This window comes from Poecilia formosa, unplaced genomic scaffold (assembly GCF_000485575.1).
Source record: "Poecilia formosa unplaced genomic scaffold, Poecilia_formosa-5.1.2 Scaffold288, whole genome shotgun sequence".
In the NCBI taxonomy this organism is placed as follows: Eukaryota; Metazoa; Chordata; class Actinopteri; order Cyprinodontiformes; family Poeciliidae; genus Poecilia; species Poecilia formosa.
The window spans coordinates 445,089-462,575 of record NW_006800227.1 but is presented as its reverse complement, the minus strand read 5'-3'; the positions used below and the strand labels follow the sequence as shown (position 1 = coordinate 462,575).

General features: G+C 37.7%; 1 protein-coding gene and 1 long non-coding RNA gene across 4 annotated transcripts in view; both read right to left on the bottom strand.

The window, feature by feature from the left end:
- Positions 1-1,194: 1,194 nt before the first annotated feature.
- LOC103151647 (protein NLRC3-like) overlaps positions 1,195-17,487 on the bottom strand; it is a 19,101-nt gene continuing 2,808 nt past the window's right edge. Inside the window, exons 1-10 of one of the 3 annotated variants that reach the window (XM_007571816.2) lie at positions 10,263-11,598; positions 9,701-9,753; positions 8,729-8,804; positions 7,972-8,076; positions 7,467-7,654; positions 4,303-6,091; positions 3,602-3,775; positions 2,639-2,812; positions 2,505-2,551; positions 1,195-2,424 (exon numbers count right to left, since the gene is read on the bottom strand). In XM_007571816.2, coding sequence (XP_007571878.1) covers positions 1,922-2,424; positions 2,505-2,551; positions 2,639-2,812; positions 3,602-3,775; positions 4,303-6,091; positions 7,467-7,654; positions 7,972-8,076; positions 8,729-8,796 — 3,048 coding nt within the window. In that variant the 5' untranslated portion in view covers positions 8,797-8,804; positions 9,701-9,753; positions 10,263-11,598 and the 3' untranslated portion in view covers positions 1,195-1,921. Of the gene's footprint in view, positions 2,425-2,504; positions 2,552-2,638; positions 2,813-3,601; positions 3,776-4,302; positions 6,092-7,466; positions 7,655-7,971; positions 8,077-8,728; positions 8,805-9,700; positions 9,754-10,262; positions 11,599-17,487 lie in introns of those variants that run through there. The other 2 variants (XM_007571817.2, XM_007571818.2) reach the window with 2 other exon arrangements.
- LOC107838631 (uncharacterized) lies at positions 12,051-12,842 on the bottom strand. The gene is made up of 2 exons (XR_001664708.1): positions 12,729-12,842; positions 12,051-12,325 (listed from the first exon to the last, which is right to left on the bottom strand). It is a non-coding gene; the product is annotated as an uncharacterized LOC107838631 (long non-coding RNA).

Genomic DNA, 17,487 nt, shown 5'->3' with positions numbered 1-17,487 from the left:
ACCACTAAAATAAACATGACTGACAATAAAAATGTTCTTGCTAATAAAAAAAATGAAGCACTAATGTAATTCCTAGGGAGAAATTGTAAACTTTGTTCCAATTTAACACACATTCATAGTGTAGGATGTGTTTGTATGAGGCTTTAACTGCCAAAGTGAAAACTTGAAGAAACAAAGCTTATTAAACAAAGTTATCCAAACCAACTCCCCCAGCTGTTATCCCCTTATTAAAACATGAAATTAACTTGATTAACCAAAGTTTTTTGGCTTAGTTTCACAAACCATATTTAGGCCTAATTATTGCCTGGTGTAAATAAATCACTTAACACTTGTATCACAACATAAACCACACATAAAGAATAAGGAGTTTACAAAATAACTCAGAACAACACCTAAAGCACTGCAGGGTTCACTTTCCTCAATTAAAGTCAGAGGACATGACTTAAGCATAAGAGAGACTTTGCAAACTAAACATTTTACAAGTAGCCATTTCACATTTTCCCAAAATACATCTTGATGATGAACAAATGATTGGGATGTTTAAATGACTGGAAAGCCAAAGCAGAACTTTCTGAATGCTGTGTGTACCAATACATCTGGTGTAAACCTGCATACGGTAAGAGAAGAGAGGCAAATATGGTGGGGGTAGTATGATGGTCTGGGCCTGCTTTAACCCTTCAGGACAAGGACTAATTGCTGTAATTGATGGAAGGTGCATCAATTTGCCACCTTAAGCAGAGTGCACTTGGGTAGCAATATCTCAAAGCCCACCAACAAATCCACCTCTGAACAGCGAAAACATAAATACCGTATTTTCCCGACTATAGAAAGCACCAGGCTATAAGCCGCTGGTATCTCCGCTGCTCTCGGTTTTCCATAAGGACCCAGCAGAGGGCTGCGTCCTAATAAATCTGCTGGATGTATTAAGGATGCAGCTCTCAGTCTCCAAGCCGAACCATGGTTTCGTTCACACCGAGCTTAAGTGCAGTGGCTTTGTTTCCCTCCTGTAGTGGCAGATCGACAGCCCTCAACTTAAAAGCTGCATCATGAGTTTGAAAACATTTCTCCGTCGTGCCTGCTGCTAGCATGTGCTTGTTCTAAATGAAAATTAGCATGTTCTTCTTTGATTTCTAATTTTACTACGAATGATTCACTTCCTGCTAAAGAGCCCCCTGGTGGTTGAAGTAAAATACACAGAAAACATGGACCAGGCTGTAAGCCACAAAGTTTAGGAAAAAAGTAGCGGCTTATAATCCGAAAAATACGGTAAATTAAGGTTTTGAATTGACTCAGTGAAATTTTAAATTTAAATCTGGATGATAATGTGACAAATTTAAGATTTGTTTGATGGTTTTAAAGATTTTAAGGTCCCAACATACCCTGGTGTACTGTGCAGACTCCATTGCAGACAGACATGAAATGAACTTGGTCAACCATTGCAGATGGTTGAGACTTCATACATCCACTTCATCTGCACCAATTGCATAAAGTACTCTTGTGAGAAATTTATTTATTGCCTATAATCCTAAGGGATGATACTAAGTTTGATGAGCTAGTTGGGTGCCTTGCCCTGTTTCTTGTCCATCAGGGAAGCCTTAACAGTTTTTAGAGTGAGACAGAGAGTGGCAGGCATGCTGCACATCCTCATGACTGTGAGCACTGACTCTCAACCTAATCAGCCCAGTTCGATGTCAGCTTTGTTTACCGTCGATCAGATTACTGTGCGACACTGAGAACACTGTCATTAAAACAGCGTCTTTCGACAGATGTCCGCATCAAGTGTCAAGTCCGTCTTGAATATTCACGTACCTCCAGGAGTGAAGTTCACCCGAGTATGTTGGGGCATTAAGTGTGACAAAAATAACTGGAACAAATGAATCCATCATCAGCACTGTATACATGTGAGAAGGACCCAATTAAGTTACAAAATACAAAATCGAGCCGATGATTGGGCATTAAGTTCAACTGCAGGATACAGAGGCTCACTAAAAGTCACAGTGTAAGTATGAAGATGGATCAAACTGTCAGAGGAAACTCTGTAGAAGGACAGAGTACCAGCAGGCCAGTCAAGGTACACCCCCAACCGACTGGTGCGCCTTCCAAGGGAAGACACATCTACACTGTCATTGTGGTGCAAAACATGAAAACCATCTGAACAAACCAAACACCAAGAATCCTTATTGCGCCCCATTCTGAAATCCCCCGTTTTGTCTTTCCTTAGGGCCGCCTCTTGTGCGACCCCGATGCTCAAAGACCCGGAGACCTCCACCTCCCAGTAGTGGCGCCCTATCAGGCCCTGACTGCAGAGCACCTGCTGGTGGTGACCTGAGGTTTCATCGTCCATCCAGGTCACCTTTCTGTTTCCTTCAGACAGAACCAGCTGCTGCTGTTCTGCATCAGGACTGAATGTGAGTTCACAGGCATCTGGAGAAAATAATAAATTATTACAACACAAACTTCTAAAGTCATGAGACAAAAAATGCATTGATGTACAAGTGACATACATTTCCTAAAGCCAGGCTTCAATCTGTGAGTCCCTCCATAGTCAAGGCTGTAGAAACAGAAAGTACACCGAATTAAGGTTATTGATACCCAATTTAATGTTTTAGTTCAGTTTTCCAACAGACTGTTTCATTACTTGAGCTTTGTGAGTTTGTATTGTGGATCATCCCTCAGCTTAGAGAGCTTCTTGCCTCCAGAGTCTCCTGGATGGTTGTAGCTCAGGTCCAGCTCCATCAGATGTGACGGGTTGGACTGAAGAGCCGAGACCAGATCATCACAACCTGTCTCTGTGACCCAACAACCAGACATCCTAGGAAAATAGTCGGAAAAGAGGAATAAACATGAAGATTGAGTCAAATGGTCACATGGATGATGAAGTTGGCAGAACAAGCAAAGTGGTGATCAGTGAGTGTGATGATCCCTTTGACATGGATACTAGCAGTATCTTATGAGTTTTATTATTTCCTTTGGCTAATCATCCCAGCTTTGTAACTGACTCTCAACACACATCAGATCTGCTCTGGATTGGAGCTGAGCTCCAGTTTGATCCCAAACATGGCTGACTGAGAAAGTATTTGGTGACCTGGAAGTCCATTGTCATGCAGGGAGGAATGGCATTGACTGATTGACAGTTATGTCCTAACATGATTATCATCATGGTACCTCATGGTATTCATGCCAAGGTTTAATGTTGCTTCAAACAGATCAATCTCTGCTGATGTGAGTTCCACAGGTTCACTCCATGATCCAATATTTGATAATACTGGATCGTGGAGTCCAATATTTGTGTCTGGATTTCAGGCAGTGTTGTCATAGGACTCTGAAATAGCTTGGTGCACAATGCATCAGTAGTAGATAACTTGGTTTTCCATATGCTCATGCTAGACATGAGCATATGGAGCAGATGCTCATATGCTCATGCAAATCAAATAATTTTCATAACAATTGTTGAGTTCCACACAGGCCACATTGTTTCCAAGTCAAACTATTGCTTCTGGGTATCAAATATCTTTTGTCAGAGGGGATTTTTTAGACCAGACTAGAGGCTGTTCTATCATATGAATTACCATGTTGTTAATGGTACCTCACATGCCGTTACCTTAGTATTTCCAGTTTGCAGGAGTTACTCAAGAGTCCTCCACAAAGCACCTTGACTCCTGCATCCTTCAGGTCATTGTTGCTCAGGTCAAGATCCCTCAGAGCTGAGTAAGAAAATTTGAGGGCAATGGCCAGAGGCTCCATCCAACCCATCGTAACTTTGCAATTTGCAAGCCTATGGAAAAGCATCACAAGATAAATAGGATTTATATATCTTTAATGCATAAATAAAAACGTAAAAAGCCTACAGACTCCAATAAAGGAAATGAGAAATGAGCAAGTATGTCAACTCTTAATCCATGTTTTGTCAAATATATCTCTTATGAGGTATGAGATAAACACTGAGTGACAACAACTGACCCATTCCTGGCCCCCTTCAATTCTCTATCTATTGGACAATGATAGCTCTATGGCCTATAAAACCAGGATTTATCAGACTGACATATCAAGAATATTGTAAACTGGAGAGGCCAGGTCCAGTCCTCAAGGGCTACTATCCATCAAATGATTGGCCCATTACCAAGCCTCTGCAGAGCTTAAAGACTTGATTCTGATGATGGGATTCATCCTGTTGAAGGAGGTTTGTTCTCTCTGATGGATAAGGATCGTATCCAAATGCTGCAGGATAGTGGCCCTGGAGGACTGGACTTGGTCACCCTGGCATAAACAGAGAAACTGAAGAAGATTGCAAAGCATACTTACACAGCTCTTTTGCTGCTCCTAACAGCTGGTATCAACCTCCTTCTGCCATCATATGATGTGTTGTAGCTCTTCAGATCTAGTAAATCCAGATCATTCTTGGAGGCCTGCAGCATGTAGGCCAAAGCAGAGCAGTGCAAAGGAGCCAGCTCCATTTTTGAATGATCAGACAGTTTGAGAAATTCCTGAATCTCATCTTTGACTTTGTGATCTCTCATTTCAGTCATGGTCTGGAAGATGGTGATGCAGCTGTCTGGAGAGATGGTTTTTCTTCTAATTGATCTCAGGTAAGTTAGGATTTTCTTGTCTGTGTCGTCCCATTCGTCAAGGGGAGTCAACAGACCCTGAAGGAATCTCTGATTGGGTTCAACCATCAGGCCAAGCAGGAATCGTAAGAAGAAGTCTAAGTAACCGTTCTTCTTCTCCAGCACTTTGTCGACTGTCATCTTTAGAAGATCAAGTAAAGGAACGTCTTTGTCTTCCACAAAGAGGAACTTGCCAAGTTCATTGGTTTTCTTGGTCTTCAAGCATTCATAGACGTGCAGAGCTGCAAAGAACTCTTGAAGAGTCAGATGCACAAAGAAGAAGACCTTTTTCTGGGAGGAGACCTCCTCTTCCTGGAGAACAGTGTTACATAAACCAGAGTATATTGTTGCTTCTCCTACATCAATGCCACAGTCTTCCAGATCTTTCTCATAGAAGATTAGTTGGTTTTCTTGAAGCTGGACAAATGCAAGTTTCCCAAGTTTCAGAAGAAATTCTCTGTGAGTCTTCAGGAGCTTCTCTCTGTTTTTCTCAGGGTTCCTGTCATACTTCCTGCTTCTACGTTTTGTCTGAGCAAAGACAAAATGTGCCATTAACTCTGTAAGAGTCTGAGGGATTTCTGTCTCTTCATTTCTGCTGAAGACTTCCTGGAATAAGACAGCAGAAATCCAACAGAATATCGGGATCTGGCACATGATGTCCAGGGATTGTGAGGACTGAATATGTGATATTATCCTGTTAGTGATACTGGAATCATCACCGAATCTTTTTCTGAAATATTCCACTTTCTGAGCATCACTGAACCCTCTGATCTCTGTCACCATGTCGATATGCTCTGCAGGGATCTCACTGGCTGCTGCTGGTCGGGACGTTATCCAGACGTTAGCGTCAGGAAGGAGGTTACCCTGGATCAGGTTTACAACAAGATCACCTACAGAAGCTACATCATCAAGAGAAGTCACTTTGGCTGATTCCTGAAAGTCCAACTGATATCTGTTTTCATCCAAGCCATCCAGGATCACTATGATCTTTGTTTTGGAGTAATCTTGGGAATCTTTCAGTGGTCTGAGAGACGGATGAAACTCAGTCAGCAGCTCATGGAGGCTTTTCTCTCCTACAATCAAATTCAACTCTCGGAAAGGAAGACTGAAAACAAAATCAATCTGTTGGTTTGTTTCCTCTTCAGCCCAATCAAGGATGAACTTCTGAACAGCAAAGGATTTTCCAATGCCTGCGACTCCCTTTGTCAGGACTGTTCTGCTGGGTTTGTCCTGGTCAGGCACCGATTGGAAGAGCTCACTCAGGTTGACAGTAGAGTCACTCAGCGGTTGGTCTGGATGAGCATTTCTTAGCTGTCTGAACTCATGTTCCTGATTTCGTCCATCATTATCTCCAGTGGTGATGAACAGGGTTGTGTAGATGCTTTTGAGGGAGCTGCGATAATCACCATTACCTTCAGACGTCGAAGTGAATTTATTCTTCATTGCTTTTTTAAGATTCATCGTTGCTTCCAGAAAGACACTGTTACCTGAAATTACATATCATGTGTCTTACTGGTTGAAATAATTTGAAAATATCAGAAGTACTAATAAATGGTGAATACATGCATGTTTTACAAAAGTTTTTGTATGCATGGTTTATCTCTGATCCTGTCTGTGACAGGTTAAATTGCATCAGGTGTGTGTTTTCTTGCATGGTTGTTTATTCTATGTTTTTTTCATAAATAAATAGCAGTTTTAGACATAATCTAAAGTCACATCAGTAATAAGTATCATAAGAAGCTTAAATTACCTAGATGCTCAAAGAGTAAATTAAGACATGTTTCAGTTATTTGCTCTTTTTAAATGGTAAATAGTCTCCAACAACCTGAGGTCCATCATTGATGAGATGTTGTGGAAAATGTGTGACAAAGCAACATGGCACTGTCAGTTTTTTTGTCCTTGGCAGAGAGCATGAAACCAAAAAAACTTGATCGTCTGCCAGCATAAGACACCTGGCTAATACAGTTAAGCCAGGTGTTTTAACTGTTCATAGTTGGAGGATAAATAAGCAATTGGCTGCAAACCAAAAACAAGCCCTAAGCACAACATTTAATTTCATTATGTTCCCTTAATAAAGGATTAATTACTAACATGTTAAGAAATATATTTTATATATATAAAGGCATTCAAGTTATTTGTTTATTCCGCTTTTACTTTGGATGTTAGATTAATATTTCAAAATTTGGGTTATTTCTGAATATTCACAATTACTTTTCATCTAATAGAATTCAATTTGCATTTAACTAAATTAGCCAATTAAATGAGTTCCAAATGTTTTTAAACTCTAAAAACTAGCATTGCATATACTGCTGATGCATTTACTTCTTTAGATATTTCACCCAAAGAAAAAACAATTATAAACTGATCAGTTAATAACTCAGTTTTGCTTCCCTGACAAAATGCTATGAAGCCTGTAAAAGCATAATTTCACACAACTGAATAGTAAAGTTATCGTGAACTCTGGGAAAAAGCCCAGTCCACTTGCATCCTCCTTTACATGTTCACTTAGATTTTCACGTTATGATACAAGTTCGCTTTATTTACTGAATATATTTACATGAAGACATTAAATATGTTAAATAATACTATATAAATTAGGGATTTGTAAGATCCAGCAGGGGTCAGTATTCAGTGCCACTGTATCAATACAGTTTGGCAAAGTGTTGAAATGCTTCATGAAGCATGTGTTGAATAATAAACTTGATGTTTATTATTAAACATCAAGTTCAGTTTAACAGTAAACTGAACTTGATGTATTGTTTGATAAGTAGGATCAACTGGAAGGTAAAATAAATCTACTTGTGTTGTAAATTGATGCATTACATGTAAACTGAATTTACTTTAACAGCTTTTTAAACTCACCTCTGTCTTTGAGTGTGTTTTCCATAAACGTCTCTCCACACTGTGTGCAGGGCGAGTCTGTCGGTAAGTCATTCAGGCTCAAACCCAAACAATCCTTACATGATGGATGTCCACAAATAAAATACACCAAATCCTTCAGAACCTGTTGACACACTGAGCAGCTGCTCAGCTCCTCGCTGAATTTCTGACTGTAAATAAGAACAAATACAAATTTTCTAACAATGACACATTTTTATGAGGAGAAAATATCCACAACTTTGAACTAGAAAAATAAATCTAACAGTAACCTATCACTAGACACAAGGAATAAATAAACAGACTAGAAACACTGAGGAAGGACTGAACTGAAGTAAATTAGAAACAAGGTTGACTTAATCAAAAAAAGAAACAGTAATACTGAAACTAAGATCCTGCCACAAACTGCTTTTTAATTTGTTTGCTGTGTTGGCAAATTTAAAAGCTTTTCTTCAGGATATTCTTAATTAGTAACATAAGTTGCACATACCATTTTGATCTGGCTTTTCTAAAGTCAATTGGCGGACCCTTTGACCGATTGCTTTTAACAGAGATGCTGCTGGGGCCTGGTGGCTCATCTCCATTCTTCTGGGAACTAAAAGAAAAAAATGTTCTCAGGATTTGCATTTTCTCGTTAGTTTTATCACATTTCATGTCGAGACGTTTGAGGCATACAATTATGAAAAACTATTTCACTACATTTGCAAGTTTACCAAGTAATTTTTGTCCAGTTTCTAAAGCAAATATATCATTACACCAAAAATAAGTCAAAACTAAGTTATAAGTACCTTTTCAGCAAGATAGATAATCTTGTTTTAAGTCAATAATTCCTTAATTATGATGAAAAAGTTCCAGTTCCTTTGGAAGATTATTTCACTTATTACAAGAAACTTTTCAGATGTTATTAGTGAAATAATTTATCATTAGGACTAGTACATTTTCATCAATATTAAGGAATTATTGACTTAAAAAAGGCTGATCTATTTAGTTGGAAAGTTACTTATCAGTTAGTTTTGTTTCATTTTAAGTGTAATAAGATATTTGCAGTGGAAGCTGCACTGCAGAAAGCACTTAAGATCTGGCATCAAAGTAAGGAGGTTGCATTAATTAAATTATGCTCTTTTAATTAAACTACACACATATTATAAAACAAAACATACAGGAGAATTATGTTTTATTTAAACTTGTATTTCTTAAGCTAATATCACTTGATACATTTTTCCTACTCATGTCAAAACTATAATTACCAAACTGTGTGATCTCCATGTGATCTGGTCTTTGCTGCAGATTTCCGTTTCTTCCTCCGGTCAGACATTTGTTATGCTGCAGAAAAACAAAAATATTTTTATATGGGGTGCTGTGGTGGCGCAGGGGCAAAGCACAACCCACGTACTGAGGCCTTAGTCCTTGTGCTGCTGGTTGCAGGTTTGATTCCCAGCCTGGCGACATTTGCTGCATGTCTTTCCTGTTGAACTACTTTCAGATAAAGGCCACTAGAGCCAACAAAAACCTTTAAAAAAGAAAGATTTTTATACTTATTTAACAACTGAGTTTCAGTGCAGGTTGAAGAGGAAATGAGATTTTTACAGGGTTTGGTTTCTGGTTGCATCTGTAGGTCAACACAAAGTGGAACATTTTACAACATGTGCTTATTTTTGTGAAAGTGTGATGAAGGTTAAATGAAACAATAACATGACATGATTGAATTTTAACAATATTTACTACAGATTATAAAAATTCTTCTGTTTTTCTAGTTGTTTACATGTGAAGTGCACAGAGAAGTCTGCACTATTAAATTTATTACAACACATAAGTGGGCCGTTGTACCCCCTGCTTCCTCTGTCAGACTTCCTCTTAAGATCATTTCACTTCTCCCTCTACACATTTCACAACTCTCCCACCAAAAAGAAACAAAACATCTTTAAACAACATGAAAAACTCAAATGTTTCCACAGGAATAGATGAATATAAATATACATCCTGTTTCTTGTTTAAAATAGTTACAAAAAGCTGAATAAGAATAAAATAGTGCAGATTATGGTGGGAAAATGGGTGAGATTAAAAAACAGTAATTAAGAGCACAGAGCTGAATATAGTATTTATAACAGGATTAAAGAAAAGCTGAGCAGCGTTTAAGAGATTTACAGCTTTAAGGGTCAATATTGTTTCTGATATAATGTTGTTTTAACAAGAATAAAATGAACTGGACAATTGTTCACCTTTAAGGTGAAGATTATTGGATTCTAGTTGGTTTTCAGCTCAGGACGCCTGTCTGAGGAGGAAGAAAACAAATATAATCCATTTAACCATCTACATGACATACAACCTGTATTTAATCATTTTAATTTATGTCTGAACTAAAAACATCGAAATGTTTCTTTTTCAAAATAAAAATGTGGTTTAAACAAGAGGCATAAAGTCACAATAACTGATGCCTTTTATTACCTTCCTGTCTAACAGATGGTGAAAGTTTTTCATACAAATATTTATATATTTCAGAAACAGGAATACATTTAGGCATCGTTTCATTATGTATATACTGACAGAGTAATAATTTTCTTTATAAAAACGTTTTGTGTCTTTTTAGCAGCTTCTGAGTGTGCAGAATGTGATCATTTATTCTGACAGAAAATGTTTTCATATCTTCAAGAGGAAGTTTTAATAAATTAATTATTGATTCCAGATGAAGCCAAATTTAATCACTTCTTTGGAATCAAGAAAACTCAGTCATGAAAAAAAAAAGAAAGAAAAAGATGTTTTAGAGAACAAAATGAAACTTACTGGTATTTTAAAGTTATTGTTTTCGTTGTTCCTTCTTCTTTCCTTTAATTATAAAAAATTAACGTCCTTAAATTTGTCCGTCCTGGAAGATGTGATAAAAAGGTTCATCAGCTGTTTGTCCTTGAATGCATGTGGCAGAAAACCAGATGGCGCCAGTTACTTTCACAGAGGCGTGGCTGAGATTAACAAACTCCACTTCCCAGGATCAACTGTCGGTTTCTGGCGGTTGTTTTCAACTTCTCAGTTTGTCTGAACTTTCATTCATCTTTGATTATGTTCATAACAAAAGATAAGGGAGGATAGGGGTTTGTTGATTCAGGGCCATCTGCTGTTTTCATTGTTTGCACAAACCAGCCCAGCAGGTGTGATGACGTGGATCATTTAACAGGAAAGATCGTTTGGACCCTCTGGTACTTTTTACCTTTAGCTCAGCATTAAAATAAAAGACACTTTACCTCATTTTTGTTTAACATGAGAATATCACTCAGTTAAAGACAAATTGTTCAACATGCAGAATGTAAGCAAATACTGAACAAATAAAAACACACAGACACATGCAGCTGGTTTGAATGTTATGTCTCTACAGGCTCAGGTTCCCTTTGCAGATCAAGTTAAAAAGCTCCTGAAGGTTCTGCTCTGTGGCTCGTCTCTCATGTCTTTGTGCTGAACTGACGTCAGTCTCAGCCTTTGTCATCTCTAAGCTACTGCGCAGGATGTTGACACAGGAAAAGACAAAAGAGAAAAACCTCAGTGCTGAAAAGACTTTATTATGTGATTATCAATAAAAGTTGTTAATGAAAAACATTTCAGTTGGAATACTTTAAAAAACATCTGACTCAATGTTTTGCATATAAAACTCCCCTAGGACAGGATTTTTTTTTATTGCTTTCCTTCACATGAACTATGCAAAAACACACCCTGGACTGTTTTGCATATAGTGATAATGTACATTATGCATGTACACGTTTAAAGATCCTCAGTGAAAATGTATTTTTTTTTCTTGGTGCAAACCAGGGTTAAAAATGTATTACCTGGGTTTCATGTTTAATATCTTTTTGTTGAAAAACAAGTAGCAGGATATGGAACTGCAGATGAAAATGGATCTTTATTAATTAACCAGAAAGACTCAAACAAACCTATCAGACGGAGGTTTTACCCTGTGAAAATAATCTAAATAGTCTTTATGTCTCTATTCTTTATTTCTTACATGAAGTTTCTGTTGTGTTTATGTTTCAGAGCATTGGTGGAAACCTGGTTTGTTCTGTTTTGCTTCTGGCATTTTGCACATCAGTTTGTGGTTCTTTTGTATCCTTAAGGAAAATATGCAAAACTTCATATATCATAAAACAACACACATTTCAAATTCTTATAACAACCTTAAATTTCAGCAGAAAAGCCTTCAGTGTGCAAGGTGAACACTAAATACATCATTACTACAAGGGAAAGCAATAAAAAAATAAAACGTCCTCTGTGTCCCTTAGGGGGCGCCGTACTTACACATAACCAGTTAATTCAAAATCATTTAGAAATTTGAAAACACGAAGCTCTCAGAAAACATTCTGCAACTGTAGCAAGATTTTACCATACAGAAAACATATTAATCCAATATCTAACAAACAGTAGTTAGCAAATATTTTATTACATATTCATGATTGTGGCGACACTAAGGTAGGGATCTGCTCCTCACAGCAGGGTAACCAGAAGTTGTCAACAACGCCACCTTGGGAATTGCACCCAAGGAATTAGACTGCCAGTAGGCTCGAGGTTCGTGACCAAGGAGAACAAGACTTTTCCAAAAAAAATGAATTACATTTTATTGTTTCATGTAAAAGAATAACATAAGGAACACAATGGGAAGGGAGTGTACAGTACTGAGGCCTACCAGCAGGGGGAGGGCGGTCCAAATGGGAACTGGTTCCTAAAATAAATGTATAAATCCAAAATAAATCACCCCAAACACTGGTGAACAGGCATTCAATCGTGAAGAAGTCCCAACACCGGCCACTCGCACGACACAGTTCCAGTCTCCCAGGAGGCCCCTCCCACTACCTTCAGCTCTCAGCCTGGAGACAAAAGGGTGGGGTTAAACAAGCAAATACAAAAAAACAAATACAATTTAAACTTGGCCACAGACTAAAATTAGGTTACCTCCAACATAACCAATTAAAAATCATCCATGCTTTAATAGAATAGTCTAAAAGAATTCATGGCTGCTACCTGCAGCAAGGCTAGAGGCCACACAAAATAGAATGTTCCAAAGTAAATTTAAACCAAAGAAAACCCAAAACTAAGCAACTAAAACAAAACAAATTAAACAAAGTAGTTCCAAAATCAAACAAAACAAAACAGTGAAACAAAACAGCAGGGTCTCCAGTGAGCTGCAGCAGTGTCAGGGCTGGAATTAGATGAAAAGGTTAGTAGGTGATTTACAGAAGATGGAAGCCAGAGGAAACCATTGTCACCTACCAGAGCTGGATGACTTCACCCCAAACCAGAGGATCCTTTCCAGCCCATAGCAGGAGGATCAGCTTTCCAATATGTTCTATATATGAATAATTGTTATTTTTGGTGTTATGGAGCTGTATGGCTGCAATAAAACAATACATACCCGTTTTATGTGAAAACTGCACTGGGGAGGGTGAACTACAACCACACCCCAGTACCAAGCAGGAGACTTCCAGTGGTTTCTAGATTTAAACAATTCAAGTCAAACTCTGAATTTGTAGGTCTTATGTAGAAGGAGAAACATTACTTACTGATGTTAGGGCCTAAGACCTGCATGCTTTCCAAGCGACTTTCCCAACAGCGTGTGACCAAATGCCAGCATAAGCAACCAGGTGAGATAGTCTCCCTTTATACTCTCCAACAATCATGCGGTGATTAGGGGCCCAGGTGTTCTGAATATTGGGGCAGGCTTCTTCCTGCTACAATAATATACAGATAATGTGAAGGAGTTTTATTTTCATATTTTTATTGCATTTATTTGCTTACTTGCTTTTTTGTTTTGTTTTGCATTATAAGGTCTGGAGGAAAGTTAATTATGTCAGAATCAGCAGATAACAGGGAACTACATTTAGTGACTCTACATTTATGAAGTATAAAGAAAAGCATAAAGACAAATTAATGCAAGTTAACATTTTGTTTAAAATTGCAAGTATTTACACTGCAGATACTTTTCAGTGAGGTCAACATCCTGAATCTAACATCAAATCCAAACAGGACTACAGTGTTGGAGTAGAAGCAACAAGCAGGACGATTTAAATATTTATAAAACACACTCACAAAGAAAATAAAGTTGTTTTACTGATGTTTACTGAATACTGTTCTAAAAACCAATAATAATACTATTTTACATTTAACTAAAGAGCACAAATAAAGCCTCAGACTGGATGAGTCAGAAAAATGTTTTACTGTTAAATCTCCCATTTAGTCATTTTAATCGATGAAAGAACCGTCCAACAAGCAGCTGCTTCAAACACCTGATAACTAAACATCATTTTTGTTATTTTATTTGTTTTTGATATTTAAAATGTCTTCCAGTTCAAGTGTTAATTATTAATTTGAATTTAAAGTTTCTTAATAATTAAGAATGTGTAATTCCATTATTATGCCATTTCCTTTACATGAGGAACATAATGTTGTATGTTTACATCTATCTTTACCTCAGTGTTTTGAGTTTGCAGTTTGGACTCAACAGAAACCTGAATCCATCAGATAATTTGTGTTCAGGTCCAGATCTTGTGGTGGGAAAAATAGAAACTTTTGACCAAAGAGCAGAAGTTCAATCTGCTCTTTGATTTCTCGAGTGCCTTCAATACCATCCAGCCTCTGCTATTGGGTGAGAAGCTGCGGGGGATGGGTGTCGGCGACTCTGTGATCTCCTGGGTTATTGACTACCTGACTGGCAGGCCACAGTTTGTCCGTCTGGGCAGTGTCCTGTCTGGTGTGGTGGTCAGTGACGTGGGAGCTCCACAGGGAACTGTGCTCTCTCCTTTTCTCTTTACTCTGTACACCACTGATTTTCAGTACAATTCCGAGTCATGTCATCTACAGAAGTTTTCTGACGACTCGGCGATTGTTGGGTGTGTGAGAGGTGGAGAGGAGGGGGAGTACAGGACACTGACGGCTTTGTGGAGTGGTCTGAAAGGAATCACCTGAGGCTTAACATCAGTAAGACCAGAGAGATGGTGATCGACTTCAGGAGGAGGAAGACGCCTTCACAGCCACTGAGGATTAAGGGGGAGGTGGTGGAGGTGGTGGAGGACTATAAATATTTGGGAGTGGTGATCGGCAACAGATTAGACTGGTCATCCAACACTGATGCTGTGTACAAGAAGGGGATGAGCAGACTCTATTTCCTAAGGAAGCTCAGATCATTTAATGTGTGCAGCAAGATGTTGGAGATATTCTACCACAGCATTGTTGCCGGTGCCATTTTCTTTGCTGTTGTGTGTTGGGGAAGCAGCATCAGAGCCAGCGACTCTAAAAGACTGAATGGGGTCATCAGGAAAGCTGGCTCTGTAATGGGTCTGCAATTGGAGACCCTGGAAAATGTGGTGGAGAGGAGGACACTGAAGAAGCTGTTGTCTATCATGGTCAACAAGCTGCACCCTCTCCATCACACAGTTGACAGACAGAGGAGCACTTTCTCACACAGACTGCTTCAGCTCTGTTGTCGCAGGGACAGATACAGGAAATCTTTCCTGCCACAGGCCATCACTTTGTATAATAAACGTTAAGTTACCTTTGTACAGATTGTCCATAAATCCATATTATACAGATTGTTCACAAGCTCTATTGTACAGATTATTAATAATCACTGTTCATATTGTATAGAATTTTACATCTTACATTTTACATTTTATAGCATTTTTTGTTTTTTGTTTTTATTTGTTATTTTTTATTTCTATTGGTATCTTGATCTGTGTGTATGTGTATGCTGCAACTGCACAGTAATTTCCTGTCTGGGATGAATAAAGTACTTCTATTCTATTCTTTACAGTGTTTTAACATACCAGGGATATTAAAATGTCATTTACTTTGCATGAGCTTTAGCAGGAATAAAACATCTATTTTTTTATTTAAAAAAAAACCTTTCAGTTGTACTACTACATGAAACAGTGTAAGAACTATATTTTAATGTGTATTATAACTGTGCATGTCTCCCCACTCCCTTTGCTCAGCTTATTATATCTGACAAAACAGGGCAGAAGAGTGAGGACAAAGTTCGACAGCAGGATGAAGAGGCTCTCTGAATGTTATAGGTTTGGAGGTGTGGAGGTGGGTGAGGTTGTCATGAGAAACCTTGTAGAAAGAGATGCTGCCAGCTTCCCAGTCCAGATACACTCCAACCCGAGAGCAGCGCAGAGAGGAGACTTTGGTTACTGGAGGCTCAGTGTCTTAAATCAGCTTTGTAACACTTTCTAAACTGTTCCTCACCTGCTAGTGAATTTCTTTTTGACCTGAGAATGATGTATGTAATTCATGGCCCTTATAGACATCATAGTTATCCTGATTTATGGACATATTGGTTTGTATTACTCTGTGTAAGTAATAGATGAAATCAGCATCTAAAAGTTCTTTTTTGTATGTAATCATTTTATCTTTGATGAAGATGGTTCACAGCACTATAAATAAATATTAAATTATTTATCTTGAAACCTGGTTCTTTTCCCATGTCTTACACTTTGATGTAAACATTTGTGCTACACACAATAAATCTAATGTAAGAAACGACTAAATAAAATGCAATAACAAGTCACACTTTTGAATATATGAGTATTTTATTCAATGATTGTGCAAAAAAGTTTTCAGTGTCAGCATGTATCTTTAAACAATGCTCATTACATTTTAGCAGCTAAGAATGAATCATAATATAGATACTTCATTGAATGACACAACAGATAAGTGCTTTGCATGTTCTGAAATGTAATTAAAAAAACAATACAGATAAACATTTTAACAGTTTCAGGTGCTTTTCTAAAACTGAGAAATGGTTAAACTATAAAAATCTTTGGTAAATATAGTTTTAAAAAATGTAATATAAAATCTCATAATATAAATATTGCTATAAATAAAGTTTTGCCCCACCAAAATAAAACACATACAAACACTGTGCAATTCACATATTCTTCCTGTCTGTTCACATTTACTGCCCACATCTGTAGGAACAGCAAATTAGTTTCCATCATCTACCATAACTCCTCTCACCATTCAGGCTTTATGTCGCATTTAATTTGTTTCAAAAGTCATTGGAATTTGCTCATTGTTGCTGCATTCACTTCAAGCTTCAACAATGGATTTATTTCCATTTCTGCATTCATACAAAAAACAACATGAACAAGATTATAACTGAGAAAGCCCAAATCAAATGCACAAGTGCTCTACCTTCAGATATTATCCACAACACTGACAAACTCAAAGTTAAATTTATAATATTCTACTCATGGAATAATAAATGTGTTCGTGTGGCATCAATAACCTTTTGCTAATGGATGATCACTCAGTCATTTTGTTTTAAGCACAGATCATTGTTTCTCAGATTCAGGTCACCATTTTGCAAACTAAAAAACAGAAAACCAATGTAACATAGAATCTTAAAAAAAGATATTTTCATAGATATTAAAACAACTATTTATACTACTTTAACTCATAAAAAACTTTCACTGTGTAAATAATTAGTATGTTAATGCTCCACCCACAAAAAATATATATTTGGAGTTAAATGCTTTGAATTTTGCACATTTCTCAGGTCATTGTTGACTCATATGTACTTGACATAGAATGGCATTAAACAATTAAGCTTTTTCTAATGTACTATTGAGTTTTATTTAGCGTCTTAAGCCTAATAAGGTCAGTTAAATATTATCTGGAAGATGTTTCAGACGTTTCAGCAGTGTTGTGGTACTCGAGATCGATCTTAAGACCGTTTTCTGATGGTCTCGGTCTCGGGCGCTGAGGACTCGGCATTTTATTTCAAGACCAGTCGAGACCGCAACTGTGAAAATATCACTAAACGTACAGCATACTGTCCAGTTTATTTGTTAACATCTTTGTTTTCAGTGGATGCAAAACGCACCAATTAAAATCCAAGCAACTACATGTTTCTGTTACTCCCCCCTCTTGCTCCCCTCCCCACCTTTCACTCGCGCGCGGCGCTCCAGGACATGCGCCGTGGTTTTCTCTCAGCGGCAGAAAATGTTTGTCTAATCGTCAGTAATATAAT